Below are 18,365 nucleotides of genomic sequence, written 5' to 3'. Positions count from 1 at the left end.
TGATGTGGATTCATTTTCATATGATCCGAGTGGACAACATGCATTGCCATTTGAAGCGGGGGGATTTCCATATGATCCAGGTGTACAACATACATTGCCACTTGAAGCGGATGGATTTCCATTTGACCCGGGTGGATACTATGCATTGCCATTGGAAGCGGAAGCATTGCCATTGAAAGCGGAAGGGTTTCCTTTTGAATCGAGCATCTTTGGAAGTCTACCTTATTAATGGGTACTTGGTGTGGGTCACCTATTGCCTTATGCTTGAGTCTTCCTGAAATAAGTACAGCAGTATGGTGTCTTAGATAGCTATATGCATAGAATGGGATGATGATATGAAGGATGTCATTGCTCTAAATTTACTGTGTGGACAGCCATGGTCATTGGTGTACTTCACCACTCATCAATCAACACTCAACAAGACTCCGTGGGCTTATGGATATCATAGAGAGCAGTCCATATGTACATCAAATAAGTGGACAGCTCTATGTGGAGTTCTTTTGTGTAAGGCACTTTTGAAGATGCAACAAATGTACTTCTGCATTCATGAGGGAAGTCAAGAAAATTCCAAACAGCCCATACATTGCTCCATACATGGTTTCGAGGACGAAACCTTTGGATAGGGATGGTTTGTAATGAAGGGGATTTGGAATTAGACTCAAAGAGAGCCCATGGACATAGATATGGCCGGGAAAGTATGGAGGCCCAATATTAATGAGTGTGAAATGGTGGGCAAGTATATAAGTGAATATTGTAACTAGGGGACCATACTTTTACTGAAAACCGGCCTCTGATAGAAAACCAGAGTGCGGTAGGAGCAATCACCCGTCCACTTGTAGTCTAGATGAAGTACAAAACACAGATTGGGGCTAGAGTGCCCAAATCTGAAAACACAGCGACACCTGTTGGCCCCAAAGCTTGGCGCCCCTTGCGGTATTTCTTTATTCAATTAAAATAATATGTATGGCTGAGTACAACACAAAAACCAGCCAAGAGTTTACACCTGTAAGTCCAATCTGACTGCCCACAAATCCTTCTCAGCACAGAGGATCTATGCACACAGATCTGTGTCTTCAAACAACACACTGTGCCTCCCTCTGATCAGCCAAGTTCACAAAGCAGGCCAGCCATGGGCATACATCTGGCATAACTCAAGAGCTTGATACATCTTCTCAGCTCAAACATACATGTGCTGTTCAATCCCTGTCTTAATCCCTTGTCAATCTGCCATACTCCTCCTCTCACAAGGAGCCAGATAACACATACCTGTAGCAGACATCAAGCAACAGAAAGAGAGATAGATGAACGGAGTCAAGGCTTACCAAGTTCAGCTCGTGAAACAACTCTGGAGGAAGCAACAGCACTAATCTGTGCCTGCAGGCACTTGAATCCACAACCCTGCTTCACACGTGTGCTTGCACTTGCCTGTATCCTCCTCCTGATGCTCACTCCTATGCTGTCCTTGTAAAGTACAGATCTGAAAATCAGCACAGTACCCGTCTGTACCGCCTCGGGATACGTGCCAAGCGTTGTACTTGCATAAACAGCCTGCTGTCCACTTCTGTACCAGCCTGAATCAGCATGCACAGGTCTGTCCAGCACCCAGAATAGCGCCGTCTGCACCTGTATGTGCTGTATCTGACTGCCCGTACACTGTACGGCAGTCGTACAGGGTGTACTTGCTGGAAAACACACTACACAGCCTGAACAGAGCTTCTGCGCAGCCACCAGCAGCTGTCCTGTGCGCCGCCAGCAACAGAGGAGAAAGAGAGAGAGAGAGAGAGTGTCCAGTGCTGGCCGTACAGTGCTGTACGGCTAGTTCCACTCAGAAAAACAGCAGCACAACTTCTCTTCAGCAGTCGCCTCCCCTTCCTGTGCTTTTCCACGCTAGTTCCTCATGCGCATGAGGGAAAGCTCCCCTTTTACTACACGATTCCCAAAAAGGGAAGAGAGAGAGAGAAGAGAGAGAAAACCTCCTTCCCAATTTAATCCCTAGGGCCCCAACTTAATAAGTTCCTAGGGCCACTAAGGCCTAGGGGCAAACTTCAATAAACATTCAAACTTAATGTTTTAATGTTCCCCCTTCACACCTAGGGTTGTCCACACATCTTAAACACTGTCCGGGCATCCCCCATGTGAATCATAAAATATTCTGACCCTGCAACCACCATGCCCACACTTGTCCTGCTCCATTTTCACAGGGCCATGACATACCCCCCTCTTGAAAGATGGCAAGCGTCCTCGATTGCATTCTGGTGATGCATCAAAAGATCCAAAGTGAAATATACAATATGGCAAGATCAGCGTCCCAATCTCTCTGAGCCATACACATGTATCAATATTCACTGCAAACCAATGGCATAGTAGTAGTCCAAGTTGTATACCACTGTGAACCATACATATCCACAAAAATTTCCATGTGACTAGTACACATATATCATAGAAGTCCCATAAACAGATGTACTGTCAGCCTCAGTACCTTCGGATGAGATAAAATCTGCACCAAGCGACCTCTAGATGTCATCTGAGCCTGTCTGTATCAAGGGAGTGGAGGTGCTACCCCCCTCTTGAGCATCAGGTAATGCTCCAGACCCATGCTCTGCTGAACCTGAATGAGCCACAATAAGAGTCGGCTCTAACTCAAAGGCATCGAGATAAAGCTGCAAAACCTGAGGTGAATCTGTTAAGTCACCTTCCTCCATCCACTTCGCATCCATCGGTGAATAGTTCTTGAACTTCACAAGATAGCGACGGGAAACTTTACCTCGTACCTTCCTTTCTTTATGTGCCAGTATCTGCTCTGGAATCAGAACCTCATCAAGTTCTTCAACTTCCGGCTGAGCCTCAGCTGATACATCCTCAGGGACATCCCCACAGAAAGGTCTAAGAAGACTCACGTGAAAAGCATTGTGAATCCTCCAGTGATCTGGTAACTTCAAACGATAGGTTACCTCACCAATCTTTTCCAAAACCTGAAAAGGCCCATAATATCGCATGCTCAACTTAGGGAATAAGCGCTCTTTACCCTTCATCTTCTTGAGTCTAGCCTTTTCAAAACGCAAAAGAACCCAATCACCCAATGCAAACTGTAAATCACGTCTGTGACGGTCTGCGGCTTTCTTTTGCTTCTGCTGAGTTTTCTGGAGGGCCAACTTAACTCTCCGATAAGCTTCATCCAAGCTCTCCACATACTGATCAGCCTCAAAGATCTTATCCTTTGTATGCAAAATGGGTGGAACCTTCTTCCCTCCTTCTACAATCTCAAAAGGCGCCTTGCCTGTCGAGCTATGTACAGTGTTGTTATATGCAAACTCCACCAAAGGAAGATACTTTTCCCATTGTTGCTTGTGCTCTGATACATAACACTTGAGAAGATCCAACACTGTAGAGTTAGCCTCTTCTGACTGACCATCTGTCTGTGGATGAAATGACGATGAAAACTTGAGAGTTGTACCCATGTTGTCAAACAACCCTCTCCAAAACAAACTCGTCATCCGTGGATCACGATCACTAATGATAGACGTAGGCAAGCCATGATACTTGAAGATGTTCGCCATGAACAACTTCACCATATGATCCACTTTAATTGTCTTCCTCACGGGAATGAAATGAGCCTGCTATTACTGAACCTGCATATGATAGTCCAGATGCCATCATTTCCTGTTTGTGTCCGTGGAAGATCAAATACAAAATCCATGGCAATGCTCTCCCAAGGTCTATCCGGAATAGGTAAAGGCTATAATAACCCTGGTGTCTTCTGACGGTCAAACTTTACCTTCTGACATACGATGCATTGCCTCACAAAGGCATCAACATCTCTTCTCAAGGTTGGCCAATAAAAGAAAGTCTCCACTGCTTTGACCGTGGCGTCAATACCTCTATGACCTGCATACGGTGGAGCATGACTTTCAATCATAACCTTGAGTCGCAATGGCCTGGAAACACACAGTCTGCCATGCATCAATAAAAACCCATCTCTGAGAGTGTAATGCTCATGCCGCTGACCCTCAGACATCTGATCATACAACTTTTCAAAATCCTCATCATGGGCATACTGCTCTTTCATTTCATCAAGCTCATGGTGATAAGCAAGTGAAACTGCAGAGACCTGTGGCTTGCGTGACAAAGCATCTGCCACTACATTCTTTTTGCCTTCCACATGCACAATCTGGAAGTGAAACATTGACAAAAAGTTTGCCCAACGCATATGCTTCTCTGAAAGCTTAGTCTGCGTGAGGAAATATCGCAAGGTCTGATGATCTGTCTGCACAGTGAAATCAGCCCCAAGCAAGTAGTGTTTCCATGTAGAAAGAGCGTGAATTACAGCCAACATCTCTTTCTCATACACCTGTAAATGCTTCTCGGCATCTTGCAAAACTCTACTCTCATAGGCTATCACATGTCCCTCTTGCATGAGAACTGCACCAATGCTACTTCCACATGCATCACACTGGACAACAAAAGCCTTTCGGAGGTCCGGTAACACCAATACTGGGTCCGAAGTAAGCTTTTCTTTGAGCTTTTTGAATGCTGTAATTTCCCGATCAGCCCATCGAAACGGAGTTGCTTTCTTCGTCAAAGCATGAAGAGGCGAAGCAATTTCAGCAAAGTGCCGTATGTAACGCCTGTAATAGGAACACAATCCTAAAAAGCTGCGTACATCATGCACGGTCCTCAAAGCTGGCCAATTAAGTATTGCTTCCACCTTGGCTGGATCCATACGGACTCCATGACCAGACACAATATGCCCCAAGAAATGTATCTCCTGCAAGAAAAACTCACTCTTCTTGCCATTAACCACCAATCTATGGTTTCTGAGTTCTGCAAACACAATGGCCAAATGCCTTCTATTCTCTTCCTCAGTTTGTGAATGCACAATCATATCATCAAAGAAAGTGCCCACAAACTCTCTATGAGGCCTGAAAATCCTGTCCATCATTCTGTTAAATGTGGCAGGCGCATTTGTCAAACCAAAGGGCATAACCAAGAACTCATACAACCCAAACGTGGTTCGGAATGCTGTCTTATGCACATCCTCGGGTCTAATGCGTATCTGATGATACCCGCTTTTCACGTCAATACGACTAAAAACTGTGGAGCCCTGTAAGCGGTCCAATATGTCATCGATCCTCGGTATGGGGAATCGATTCTTGATGGTATTCTTATTCAGCGCTCTGTAATCAATACACATGCGCCAAGAACCATCCTTCTTCTGCACTAAGAGCACAGGTGAGCAAAAGGGTGATGAGCTAGGCTGAATCAACCCCTTATTCAATAGCTCCTGCACCTAACTCATAATCTCTTCCTGTTGGGCTGCACTAACACGATACGGCGGTCTATTCGGTGGAGTACTACCAGGAATCAGATCTATGGCATGATCTTCTGGCCTCTCAGGAGGTAATTCTCCTGGCAATGACTCGGAAAAACAGTTTTGAAACCCACTTAAGAAATCAGCCCTGTCCTTATCTAACATCGACAAATTAGACTTAGACTCATCATCCTGTGCATCCTTTACATAAATCAAGTACGCGGAAAGATGCTTTTTCATTACTGATGAAATCGCCGAAGCGGATACAATAGGAACAGATTCCCCTTTGAGTTTTACATCCAATACATGCTCTTTCCCTCTATGAGTCAAAGTAATTTTCCTATTGTAAGTATCCACCACCGCATGTATCCTGTGGCACCATGGCATCCCCAACAAAACATCACAGCCATCCAAAGGCATGATGAAGAACTCCTCGCTGTCCACATAACCCTGCAAATGAAGCCAAAGCTTCCCAATGATAGGAGTAACGGGTTCTGCATACCCTGGACAAGCCATATTTGCCTCATGTAACGGCCCCATCTCCTCTGCGCGAATCCCCAATCGGCAAGCCAAATTTGGTGAAATGAAGTTGGCTCTAGCACCAGTGTCAAAGAAGATCAAAGCATTCTGATCTCTCACTTTGCCCCATGCCTGCACAACTCTGTAGCTTCACCACCTAACTGCTCACCCACAAGATCAGGAACTAAGCCTGCAGAAGGCTTTGGTTTCTTTGGCTTGGGCTCTCCTTTATTGTCAGGGTCCTTCTTGGACGTTCTTTTGGGACAATTGAATGACATATGCCCCTCTTCAGTACAGTAAAAACACTTTTGAGCATCTCTCAAAGCCTGTCTTTCCTCAGAAGTCCTTTTGGGCATTGGCAACTTCTTATACTTTGTCTCTGTAGACCCTTTAGCATCACGAGAAGCATGCCCAAATTTTTCAGCTTTCTTGCCCAATTTCTTATTGCCTTTAAACCCAGATGAACCACCTGTGAGTAACGCATTAGCTGTCATAGCATTTTCAATCATCTGTGACATGTTCGTTACTCTTGTCTTTATACAGTAATCTCGTACCTCTTTGGGCAGCCCACAACAATACTTCTCTACCTGCTCAGATAATGGCACGGCACGATAAGAAGTCACTGGGAGTAGAGCTTCCCAAAACTTCTTGTTATAATCGTCCAAACTATCACACTTTGAAGCATCCAGCTTGTGCCATGCGGTCATAACATCCACCTCAAATGTAGATGTGAGCCATACGGAAGAGAAAACCTGTTTGAATTGGACCCAGGTGGTGGGTGCTATGCCCTGCAAAAGAAGAGTAGACCACCACTGCAAAGCATTGCCCTTGAGAAAAGTGGCAGCTTTCCTCACCTTTGAAGACTCTGTGTAATTCCCACCAGAAAAAGCAGCATCAAACTGCTGTAAAAAGGTAAGTGCCTTCAATTTATCCTTGGCCCCACTGAAAGTGTCAAACTTCACTGCAGCTCCCCCTTCCTTGTAATCCTTCGCCTTTCCCATAGGCGTTAGATTATCATATGGAAGTGGTTTCGTAAGATTGCTGCCCCCAACATTCATACCCATCATTGGGTCAACATTTCCCATTCCAACACCAGGCATACCATACATCCCAGCCATGTTTCCATACATTCCATGCTGCATACCTGGCTGCATGCCACCAAACACATTTCCTTGCATCCCAGGTTGCATGCTTCCAAACACATTTCCTTGCATACCGGACTGCATACCACCATACATATTCCCTTGCATGCCAGGCTGAAAATTGGCTCCAAAAGGCCCATACATACCCATGCCTTCCTGAGGATAACCCCCAGTCATGGATTGAAACACTGAGCCACCACCAAAATACCCTGGATGCATGTTCTGCTGAGGAATAGGTGGCTATCCATAGAAGGAACTCTGTGGGTTAGGACCAAAAACATGCTGCATGTTCGGAAACTGTGCAGGAGATGGATCCTGTGGAGTGGTACCACTATGACCATGAGAAAGATTCTTTGATCGAACCTTCTTCTTCTTTTTCTGGGGCTCTGTGCGGGGCTCTGAGCGAGATCTCAAAAATTCAGCAAATCTCTCACTCTGTGTGAGCTGCATAAAAGTATCCATAACACTAGCCAAGCGATCTTTAAACCGAGCATCATCATCCTCTTTACCATGCACATCTTCTGGCTGTGTTACATCCTCATAAGGCTCAACATCTGCAGCCTGTTCTCCTGCAAAAATATCCTCAGATACATCTCTTTCAGGAGAAGTCTCTTGCTCTTCTTCTTCTTGATAGAAGTACTCTTCCTCTGTATCAGACATGGTTGCTGAATTTTCAGCGATGACTTTCTCCAAAGCAACCACGAGCTCACCCCCTTCAGAAAGTTGATGATTGGTCCCGGCAACGGAACCTTGAAAACCGGCCTCTGATAGAAAACCAGAGTGCGGTAGGAGCAATCACCCGTCCACTTGTAGTCTAGATGAAGTACAAAACACAGATTGGGGCTAGAGTGCCCAAATCTGAAAACACAGTGACACCTGTTGGCCCCAAAGCTTGGCGCCCCTTGCGGTATTTCTTTATTCAATTAAAATAATATGTATGGCTGAGTACAACACAAAAACCAGCCAAGAGTTTACACCTGTAAGTCCAATCTGACTGCCCACAAATCCTTCTCAGCACAGAGGATCTATGCACACAGATCTGTGTCTTCAAACAACACACTGTGCCTCCCTCTGATCAGCCAAGTTCACAAAGCAGGCCAGCCATGGGCATACATCTGGCATAACTCAAGAGCTTGATACATCTTCTCAGCTCACACATACATGTGCTGTTCAATCCCTGTCTTAATCCCTTGTCAATCTGCCATACTCCTCCTCTCACAAGGAGCCAGATAACACATACCTGTAGCAGACATCAAGCAACAGAAAGAGAGATAGATGAACGGAGTCAAGGCTTACCAAGTTCAGCTCGTGAAACAACTCTGGAGGAAGCAACAGCACTAATCTGTGCCTGCAGGCACTTGAATCCACAACCCTGCTTCACACGTGTGCTTGCACTTGCCTGTATCCTCCTCCTGATGCTCACTCCTATGCTGTCCTTGTAAAGTACAGATCTGAAAATCAGCACAGTACCCGTCTGTACCGCCTCGGGATACGTGCCAGGCGTTGTACTTGCATAAACAGCCTGCTGTCCACTTCTGTACCAGCCTGAATCAGCATGCACAGGTCTGTCCAGCACCCAGAATAGCGCCGTCTGCACCTGTATGTGCTGTATCTGACTGCCCGTACACTGTACGGCAGTCGTACAGGGTGTACTTGCTGGAAAACACACTACACAGCCTGAACAGAGCTTCTGCGCAGCCACCAGCAGCTGTCCTGTGCGCCGCCAGCAACAGAGGAGAAAGAGAGAGAGAGAGAGAGTGTCCAGTGCTGGCCGTACAGTGCTGTACGGCTAGTTCCACTCAGAAAAACAGCAGCACAACTTCTCTTCAGCAGTCGCCTCCCCTTCCTGTGCTTTTCCACGCTAGTTCCTCATGCGCATGAGGGAAAGCTCCCCTTTTACTACACGATTCCCAAAAAGGGAAGAGAGAGAGAGAAGAGAGAGAAAACCTCCTTCCCAATTTAATCCCTAGGGCCCCAACTTAATAAGTTCCTAGGGCCACTAAGGCCTAGGGGCAAACTTCAATAAACATTCAAACTTAATGTTTTAATGTTCCCCCTTCACACCTAGGGTTGTCCACACATCTTAAACACTGTCCGGGCATCCCCCATGTGAATCATAAAATATTCTGACCCTGCAACCACCATGCCCACACTTGTCCTGCTCCATTTTCACAGGGCCATGACATTTACCAACATACTTTTATTAATGAAATGATACTTCTTGGAGCCTCATGCTTCTTGGCTATGGTGGTAGTCCCTTTGTCATGTGCACAGTGTGTATCTACCGTGTGCTACACGCACGCAAGACTAGTTTCGAGGCTTGGGGAAGCTTGGAGCTAGACAATTGGAGCTAGACAAGCTGATTAACGAGCTGAGTTAGGGATATACTAACGGGCGGGCACCCAAGTATGGACGAGCGGGCGTCCAAGTGTGGACGCCCGATGACCGGCCAAGAGCCTATAAAAGGGTGGCCAAGGTTAGTTATTGGGATATAGAGAGTCTCACGAGTTTGTGAGAGCTCTATGGTCTTGGAGCCTGGATCTAGTGCAGACGTGCACCTGCTTTATGCAGCCGAGGCCGGCAGCAATCTCGAGGCCCGCGAGGGCAGCTTCGTGGCGGTATGGAACGTCGCAAGGAGGAGATTGGTCAGTACGTCATCCTAGTTATCTCAGCTCGTGGCTCGGTGGGGACAGCCAAGTCTGTGGGCTTGCCCACGGCTGTCATGGTTGGGAGGTGAGTCAGGCCTGCACCCCCCTTGTTTGTTTGTTTGTTCGTTTGTATGCAGGATTCGAGACTAGTACCAAGAACGATCACGAGGAGATCCAAGGGGATTTGACAGTGGTATCAGAGCATACCTCGTGAACGAGCAAGTCGGTAGGTAGAGAAGATGAGGTCGAAGAAAGGTATGTGTTAAAAAAGCTTGCTGTTTTTCTGTGCATACTGCTGTTTTCAGAAATAGTATGTGTTTTCTTCATCAAAGAAACCCATGTTGATGGGGATGGTAGATGGTAGGGTCGTTTGCTTTGCAAAGAAGAGGAGAGACTCGTTTCTGCAGTCGCATGAACGTAGAGAGAGGAAATAGAAAAAGCATGTTGCTTTTCGTTGAACGAGAGTGAGAGAGAGCACGTTTATGAGAAGGAGGCGCTAGCAGGTTTGTGCGCTGGCGAGTGTTGCAGCAGGCGATGGCTACCGGCGGCTATACATGCGCCTAAGGCTTGCAAGCCAGGCCCTCAGGCCAGGCCAGGCAAGCACCCAGGCCTACGCGAGGCTGGCGCAGGCAGCACTGGCCAACAGCTGCATGTGTGACGCACACAGGCGACGTTAGCAGCACGCCGGCGGGCTAAACCAGGAGGAGAAAAAAAAAAGGAGAAAGCACACGCTTTTTTTTGGGCTTTCCCTTTTTTGAGTTTAAATTTTTTTATTTTTTTTTTAAGTTTAAAATATCCTTTCCAAGGTTTCAAAGGTGTTTTATTTTTTTTAAGAACCCAGAATATATATATCCATATATATATATATATAATTTTATTTTTTAAAACACAAAAGCAAAGGCGAAAGGCAAAGATAGCTTTTGGGAGCTTTTAGTTTTTTTGGAAACCTTTATAAACCCCCTTAAGTAGGCTTCTTGCCACACATCTCTCAACTTTTCAAGCTCTCAAGCTCTCAAGTTCACTCGCACTTTTGTTGTGCAAAGTTCGAATTTTCTCTCCACTTACCCTCTACACGATGTCGACCCAAGAATCAGAGTTGGAACCCCTTGTGGAACACGAAGGCTTGCCGGCTACGGAAGGTACCGATGCCGATCTTTTTGACGATTTTGTGTCCAATTTAGATTTCCAAGAGTTCAGAGTAGCTCTCGAAGCTTCTTCGTCGGAACGTCAGGCACAAATCTCAACCCAAATGCAAGCTTTGCAGAACTCCATCGCTCTCTTGACCACTACCCTCTCTACTTTCTCGGGTATGGATACCTTGGCTTCGGCTTTAGGCCCCAACATTACTCCGGAACCGTTCGGGAGCAAGCAAAAGCAGCGCACCAAGGAGATCGTGGACACTTGGCTACATAAGTGACAAGTTCACTTTCAGTTTCATCCATATGATGATGGAAAGAAGATCCAGTTAGCAGCAGGTTTCCTGTCCGGCAAAGCTTTGCTTTGGTGGAAGAAACTCAACCCTAAGCCAACGACTTGGGCACAATTCGAAGACGTCTTCAAGAAAGAATTCCTCAAGAAAGAGGATGGTTATGATGTTGTTGCCCGGTTTTCAGCTTTGACCATGACCTCGCAGCACCTCACTTATTAGGTCTACCTCCAAAAGTTTCGTGACTTGCAAATGAAAGCTACAAAGATGGATCCCACTACTCTTTTGGGGTTTTTCGTACTGGTTTACCAGACTCATACCGATTACAAGTTAAAAATAACAAATGTAAAACATTGGACGAGGCCATTCATTCAGCTCGTATCTATGATGATACAATGGTCTCTTCCAAGTCCAAACCCGTTACCGAGCAGGGAAATAAGCATAAAAGAAAGTTCTCCGCACCTATGGCTAATGCGACTGAAGGAAAGTCTTCGGACCAACCTTCGAAGAATTCCAGTTCGACACCAGCGAAGAAGAAACGACTCCTTAGGGCTTTAAAGCTCAAGAAGGAAGGATGTTGTTTTACCTGCGAAGAAAAAGGACACATGCATAACGAGTGCCCGAAACAAAAGGTACCAAGACAAACGAAGGACCCAAGCCAAAGGCAGCTAACCAGTTGTCTTTGACAGGTACGTCAATTACTGTACTTTCTCGCCCTAGTACTTGTTCTGATTGTCTGTTCAATTCTAAAGTATTTGGCTTGCATGATCTTCTCCGAGTTTATAGAGAAGTGAATGGCCATAAGATTCACATTCTTCTAGACCCTAGCAGCTCACACAACATTGTTAACTACAAACTTGTGCAGAAATTGAGTCTTGATACGACACCCAACGATCATACCTACGAGGTACGCCTACCTACGGGAAGGCAAGTATGGGATCGAAAGGTGGAGATGCTTCCAATCCAGATTCAAGACTACAAAGATACTTTGGAATGCTATGTTATGCATCTAGAAAATGTAGACTTGTTATTAGGGATTGAGTGGTTTAAGACTCTTCAAGTCCAGATAGATTGGTCTAGTCATATTTTTTCTTTTCAGCATAGGGACACCCAGTATAGTATTTTAGGTGATTGTATTCATCCCTCTCAGGGACCTCTTGTACATAAAATTGATTTTGAAAATATAATGGATTCTTCTTTGTATACCGCTTTCCGTTGTGTCTTGATTCCACTTTCTTCTTTTCTCATCCCTTGCATGGATGTAAATGAATTAAGTGTGTTTGAAAGCAAAGAATTACAGAAGATACTTGATTCGTTTCAAGACGTATTTCCTAAGGAGCTGCCATCGGGTTTACCACCTGAACGGGCAGTAGATCATCGTATTGACTTGATCCCTGGTGCTCATCCTGTCAGTATTCCACCTTACAGGATGAGCCAAGCTGAGAACGATGAGTTGGCTAAACAACTCGAAGATTATTTGAGGATGAGCCAGATCCGTCCAAGTAAATCACCTTGGGTGCACCTGTGTTGCTTAGAAGAAAGAAGAACAATACCTGGAGAATGTGTATAGATTACAAGAGATTAAACAAGCTGACCATTAAGAACCGTTATCCTCTCCCTAGATCAGATGACCTAATTGACCGATTAGCACGAGCAAAATATTTCACGAAGATAGATTTACGTACTGGCTATCACCAGATATGTATTCATGAAAGGCATGTCGAAAGAACCGCCTTTCGGACTAGGTATGGCCATTACGAGTTTCTCGTATTACCTTTTGGGTTAACCAATGCTCCAGCCACTTTCCAGCAAATGATGAACGATCTTTTTCGTGAACATTTGGGAAAATTTATGGTGGTGTTCCTGGATGATATTTTGATATATAGTCGTACTCTTGAGGATCATGTCAGACACCTCACGATTGTCTTATCTATTTTAAGACAAAATCGACTATATGCTAAGTTAAGTAAATGTGAGTTCTTTATGACCGAAATCATTTACTTGGGACACAAGATCACTAGAGATGGATTGAGCATTGACTATGACCGAGTTCAGAAGGTTCTGGACTGGCCTATACCGCGAACAGTGAAACAACTTCGTTCTTTTCTCGGTTTTGTTGTTTTTCTTCGAAAATCTGTACGGGAGTACTCTCAGCTCATACTACCGATGACCGACTTATTGAAAGATCGTGGACGTAAGTCAAATCAGCCTATCACTTGGAATAACGATTTAAATATGGCCTTCAGACTTTTAAAAGATAAAGTCAAGGAAGCACCTATCTTAGCATTGCCTGATCCTAGTCGGCCTTATGTTCTTGAAACTGATGCCAGTGACTATGCTACCGGGGCTGCTCTATTTCAAGATGGTAGACCGGTTGCTTTTGAAAGTAAAAAGCTAGACGACACTCAATCTCGTTGGCCAACCCTTGAGAAAGAGCTTTATGCTGTGATTCATGCTCTCAAGGTTTGGAGACATTATTTATATGGCTCCAAGTTTGTGGTATTGACTGATCATGAGTCAATCAAGTATGTGTGTGATGCGGATGATTTGAGAGGAAGGAAAGCTCGTTGGGCGGAGTTAATGCAAGATTTTGATTTTGAGATCCGTTATCGGAAAGGGTCCATGAATAGTGTTACAGATACGCTTAGTTGAATTAGAGAGGTGAATTCTTTGTCGTTTATCGAGATTTCTACTGACTTATTTCAGTCATTGAGAGGGCTTTGCACAACTGACAGTTATTTTGGTCCATTTTGGCAGAAGATCCAGGACGGGAGCACGAGGAGATCCGTGGGGATTTGACACCCTTGAGTGCATGTGACACTCCATCTTGAGTGCATGTAGTACTCCAATATGAGTGCAATCTTCTCTTTCTTTTTTTCCCATCATTACATTGCAATATCCCGCTTTTGACAGCAATAGCAATTAGGCATCCAAAGACGAGACAGTGGTATTTCAAGATTGGTGGCAACATTGCGTGCCATCGCCTCCCATCTATCCTACATTAAATCGGAATCAAACTCAAAGAGAGCCCATGGACATAGATATGGCTGGGCAAGTATGGAAGCCCAACATTAATGAGTGTGAAATGGTGAGCAAGTATATAAGTGAATATTGTAACTACGAGACCATACTTTTACCAACATACTTTTATCAATGAAATGATACTTCTTGGAGCTTCATGTTTCTTGGCTATGGTGGTACTCCCTTGAGTGCATGTGGCACTCCATCATGAGTGCATGTGGTACTCCATTATGAGTGCAATCTTCTCTTTCTTTTTTATCCATCATGACATAAAAATATACTTACAATCACCCCCTCAACCAAACCCATCATTTCTACAATAGTAAGCGAAATGCCAATTTGTTAAGAAAATAAATGCAAGCATACATCCACCGATGCATGAATACCCATGCATACGAACTCCTCTGGCCCCTAAGTAAATGTTACTTTCAAGGTACATTCATCCTGAGAGTAGATTTTTCATGGCTCCAAAGGCAATGACGACTTGTTTGCAGATGGGACATGTCCAAAGCGGAGCATGCCACGTCAACACGTGTTCTGTGTCTTGTTCTTCAGCTTCTAGACCAATAGTTTCTATGATGCTTACACGGATCTAAACGGGTTAGCCCAAAGAGGAGCATGCCACATCAACGTGTGTTTTGTGTCTTGTTCTTACTTCTAGACCAATAGTTTCTATGATGCTTATACGGTTCTAAAGACGCAGAAACGGGGGCAAACGCTGGAACACGTATATAGATACATGCATATATACATACATGCATGGATGCAGGAAATATAATTATAACGGGTTTACCTTCAAAAGACATCGTACCACTTTGATCGCGATCGTACAGCCTGTGAACAACCATACATCAGAGAATTTGCATAATGAAGACTTGTTACAAATGGTGCAATGATAAGGCAGATCAACGCACTTGATCATCTGAGCGATAATGGGGCGACCAATGCGCAAGTTTCCGCTCGCCAGAGCTTGCTGCAGATCGGAAAGCAGGAATGATCGTCCATACTCGTGTAAAAGACAGAAAGAGAGGCAACCTACGTGAACATTACAGACATACTTGGAGCTCCGCTTCATTGACGAAACCAGAGTTGTCAGTATCCACAGCTTGAAAGAATACTCGAAGATCTTCGTCCCGAGATTGCGCCATAATGTACAATGACCTTGCACTCACATCTATTTAGAGCCTGATAGCTCGATTCACACAAGGGCGGACGGACGCATGCCTCGTACCCACGAAGAAAAAGTGGTTGCCTTGCACTTGCCTGCCGTGAGGCACTAGCACTAGCCTCAAATTTGTAGGGTTTTCCATGTGTAGCACTACCTCAGCACTAAGTCACACGCGGTTGTAGTGTGGTTGGAAACGATCGGCAATCACATCTCCAATCGTCATGAAAGTAAACTCGGACCGGGGACACTGGCCCACCACCACTGGGCACTGGAAAGTGGGAACGCAGTCTCGCTGGTGGGACGGGCCAAAAGTAAACTCGAACCAAAAGTAAACTTGGACCAACATAATTGTCGTGACGGCGGTGCGAGTAGAACTTATGGTCTTTAATGGGGGATGATATATTGTATGTACAATAAATATTCTTTGGGACGTTTTTCGAGCTTATAACAATAACTCAACTTCGAAAAGTGTGAGAGTACTAGATATAATGTTTAAAAATAAACTAGGTTCAAAAGTAAACTTGGACCATTATCTTTTATCAAATTTTTACACAATCCATAGAATGCACTTATCTTCACATTTTCTCCATCACTTCACCACCCACATTTGTAAGATGGTTTCAAGCACTTAGTGAGGTTTCTTCTCTCAAATTTGTAAGTATATTCTTCATTCATGTATGTTATCATTTGTAATAGGAATTGATTCTCAATTAAAGTAAGCATGATTGAAATTGAATAGCAATGTGGGGTATATATTGTGTTCTTGAAATGAAGCTTTATACAATCTTAATTAGTTTATGTTCTTAAAAGGATGGATTTGTTGAATCAAGACCAAAGCAACTTCTATATTAAAGAGTGCTCCAATGGCGATAGAAGTCGGTCCTCATCAACAAGTGATGATTTATACGTGGAAAATCTTTTTCGAGATACCAATCAAAGTAACATTGTTTCACCCAATCCAATGTTTTATTTGTCTCCATATAACTTTATGATGATGAGAGCAATTCAAGATGTATACGTGGAAAATCTTTTTCGAGATACCAATCAAAGTAACATTGTTTCACCCAATCCAATGTTTTATTTGTCTCCTAAGTACTATTCATTTGGCAAGGCAAGCTATAACTTTATGATGAGAGCAATTCAAGATGTAATAGTCACATTAGAAACCTTGAAAGCTCATGCATCTAGAGGTAATCTTAATTTAAAGAAACGGAAAAGAATCATGGATGACATTTGCTTGGGGATGAAAGAAGATGGTGCACATTGCCTTTGCTTGAATAGCACATTAAAGCTAAGGATTGCATGCTCAGAAGAGTGGGGAAGCATTGTCTTATTATACTGTGGAGGATGATTATCACCAAGGAGTGAATGAGACAATAGAAACAATCAAATCTAAATGGTGTATTGATATTAGAAAGCACAGGATACCCACCTCTTTTATTCAAGACTTCATCAATGCCTATGGGTGTAAGAGATCGAACCATGGAGGAGAATTTGAATGCCAAGCCAAAAAAGGATACAAGAAAGGGTATTAAGATAAGGCAAATGTGGAAAATCACTTGAAATAGATAATGATTAAGTACAAGGTTATACTAGTAATGGTTCGATCAACAAAAAAGAATAGTGCATCCAAGGTTGTGGTTAATTACATGTGCCATAGAGGTGGTAGAGCTAGCCAAAAGGAAACCCTTAGAAGATTAAGATCAACTAAGAAATGTGGTTGTCCATTCAAGGTTTAAGTGGAGTATCCAAGTGGCAATTTAGATACTTTGATTCACATACACTCTACTCTCATGAAGAACATGTGTCGGGAAGTCATAGTGATTTATATCACTTACCTGTTCATCCAAAGGTCATTGAATGTTGCATGGAAGATCTATTTAATGTCGGCACATCTCTACATATGGCAAAGATGTCAATGTCAAAGGAGAGAATTCATTTGGAACAATCCTCTATACTTAACTGTACTATCTATCGGTTCTTTATGATCCCGAAGAAAGTGTGTCACAGGTCCCTTTTGTACTTCATGAAGACAAGATTGGGTGCAATCTCCTCCCCCTCCCAAAGTCGTGTAGCTCCACTTCCATGACATGAGTATTTAGAGAATTGTATTTATAAAAATAGCCCAAGGAGCTAATAATAGATGTGCGTACAAATTGGGCTTGCTTTTTCCACTTTTAGATATTGCTTTACATATTATTAACCATATGAAAGCTCCTAAGGTTTAAACATATAAAAACCTTTCCCCAAATATAATTGCTAATAGGCTTTGTTACATAAAATAACTTTGTACACATTTGCACATATAATAATCTTGTGCACATTCGTACATTTCATTAAGCCACTTCATGCACACATGAAATCAAGCATATTTTTTTATGATTATTAATTCATCAAAAATATATACCTATAACAGTCCTCTCGTTTGAGAAAGCAATTGTCCTCAGTTGTGTAGAAGAAAAGGTTACAAAATAACAACATTATGCTCATAGTTATCGATGTCATAACCTGCAAGGTAAACTCAAAAGTTTGAACATGGCTCAGAGGCACAAAGGCATGGCTAAGAGGTTCTTATGGACATTGAATACCAACAAGATCGTTCCCACATTGGATTCACTCACAATGTTTTTATGTATTTAAGTGGATTCATTCCTACATGTCCTCACATGCATTACAAGTGTCTTAAAGTCGATCGGATTCACTCACGATCAAACTCACAGAACCTTTACATGCGTCACACTTGTCTTAGAGTCGATCGCATTCACTCACAATCAAACTCCTACATTAGATTCACTCACAATGTTTTCATACGTATCACACGTATTCACAGAGTACACCACATGTTTCACACATGTGATGTACTCACAACCAACTATTGTCACCCTCATCAAGAATTAATTCAAAAGAGTTAATTGGATTCACTCACAATCAAACTTACACATTTCTTACATGCGTCACACATGGCACACTTGGTTGGATTCACTCACAACCAAATAATTCTTTAATCACACTTGGGTCACCCAATATATTCTTTTCACTTATTGGATCACCCAATATATTCTTTTCACTTATTGGATCACCCAATCATAAATTAATTACCGTAACATTTAAAAGATAGAAGACATGAATGTGT

General features: G+C 43.5%; 1 protein-coding gene across 9 annotated transcripts in view; it reads right to left on the bottom strand.

Moving 5' to 3' along the window:
- The window catches only part of LOC147640339 (uncharacterized), a 53,260-nt gene extending 37,974 nt beyond the window's left edge, over positions 1–15,286 (bottom strand). For 4 of the 9 annotated variants that reach the window (XR_015262845.1, XR_015262842.1, XM_086779466.1 and 1 more), the window contains exons 1-3: positions 15,123–15,284; positions 14,979–15,037; positions 14,858–14,898 (exon numbers count right to left, since the gene is read on the bottom strand). Coding sequence is in view for 6 of the 9 variants with exons in the window: in XM_086779466.1 (XP_086635592.1) it covers positions 14,858–14,898; positions 14,979–15,037; positions 15,123–15,212 (190 nt within the window). In the remaining 3 variants the exon portion in view is untranslated. Of the gene's footprint in view, positions 1–14,857; positions 14,899–14,978; positions 15,038–15,122 lie in introns of all 9 variants that reach the window. The other 5 variants (XR_015262847.1, XM_086779478.1, XM_086779497.1 and 2 more) reach the window with 3 other exon arrangements.
- Positions 15,287–18,365: the final 3,079 nt, after the last annotated feature.

Source organism: Cibotium barometz, chromosome 3 (assembly GCF_041138505.1).
Source record: "Cibotium barometz isolate CiBa-2024 chromosome 3, ASM4113850v1, whole genome shotgun sequence".
Taxonomy (NCBI): domain Eukaryota; kingdom Viridiplantae; phylum Streptophyta; class Polypodiopsida; order Cyatheales; family Cibotiaceae; genus Cibotium; species Cibotium barometz.
This window is presented reverse-complemented; position numbering and strand designations above follow the sequence as displayed.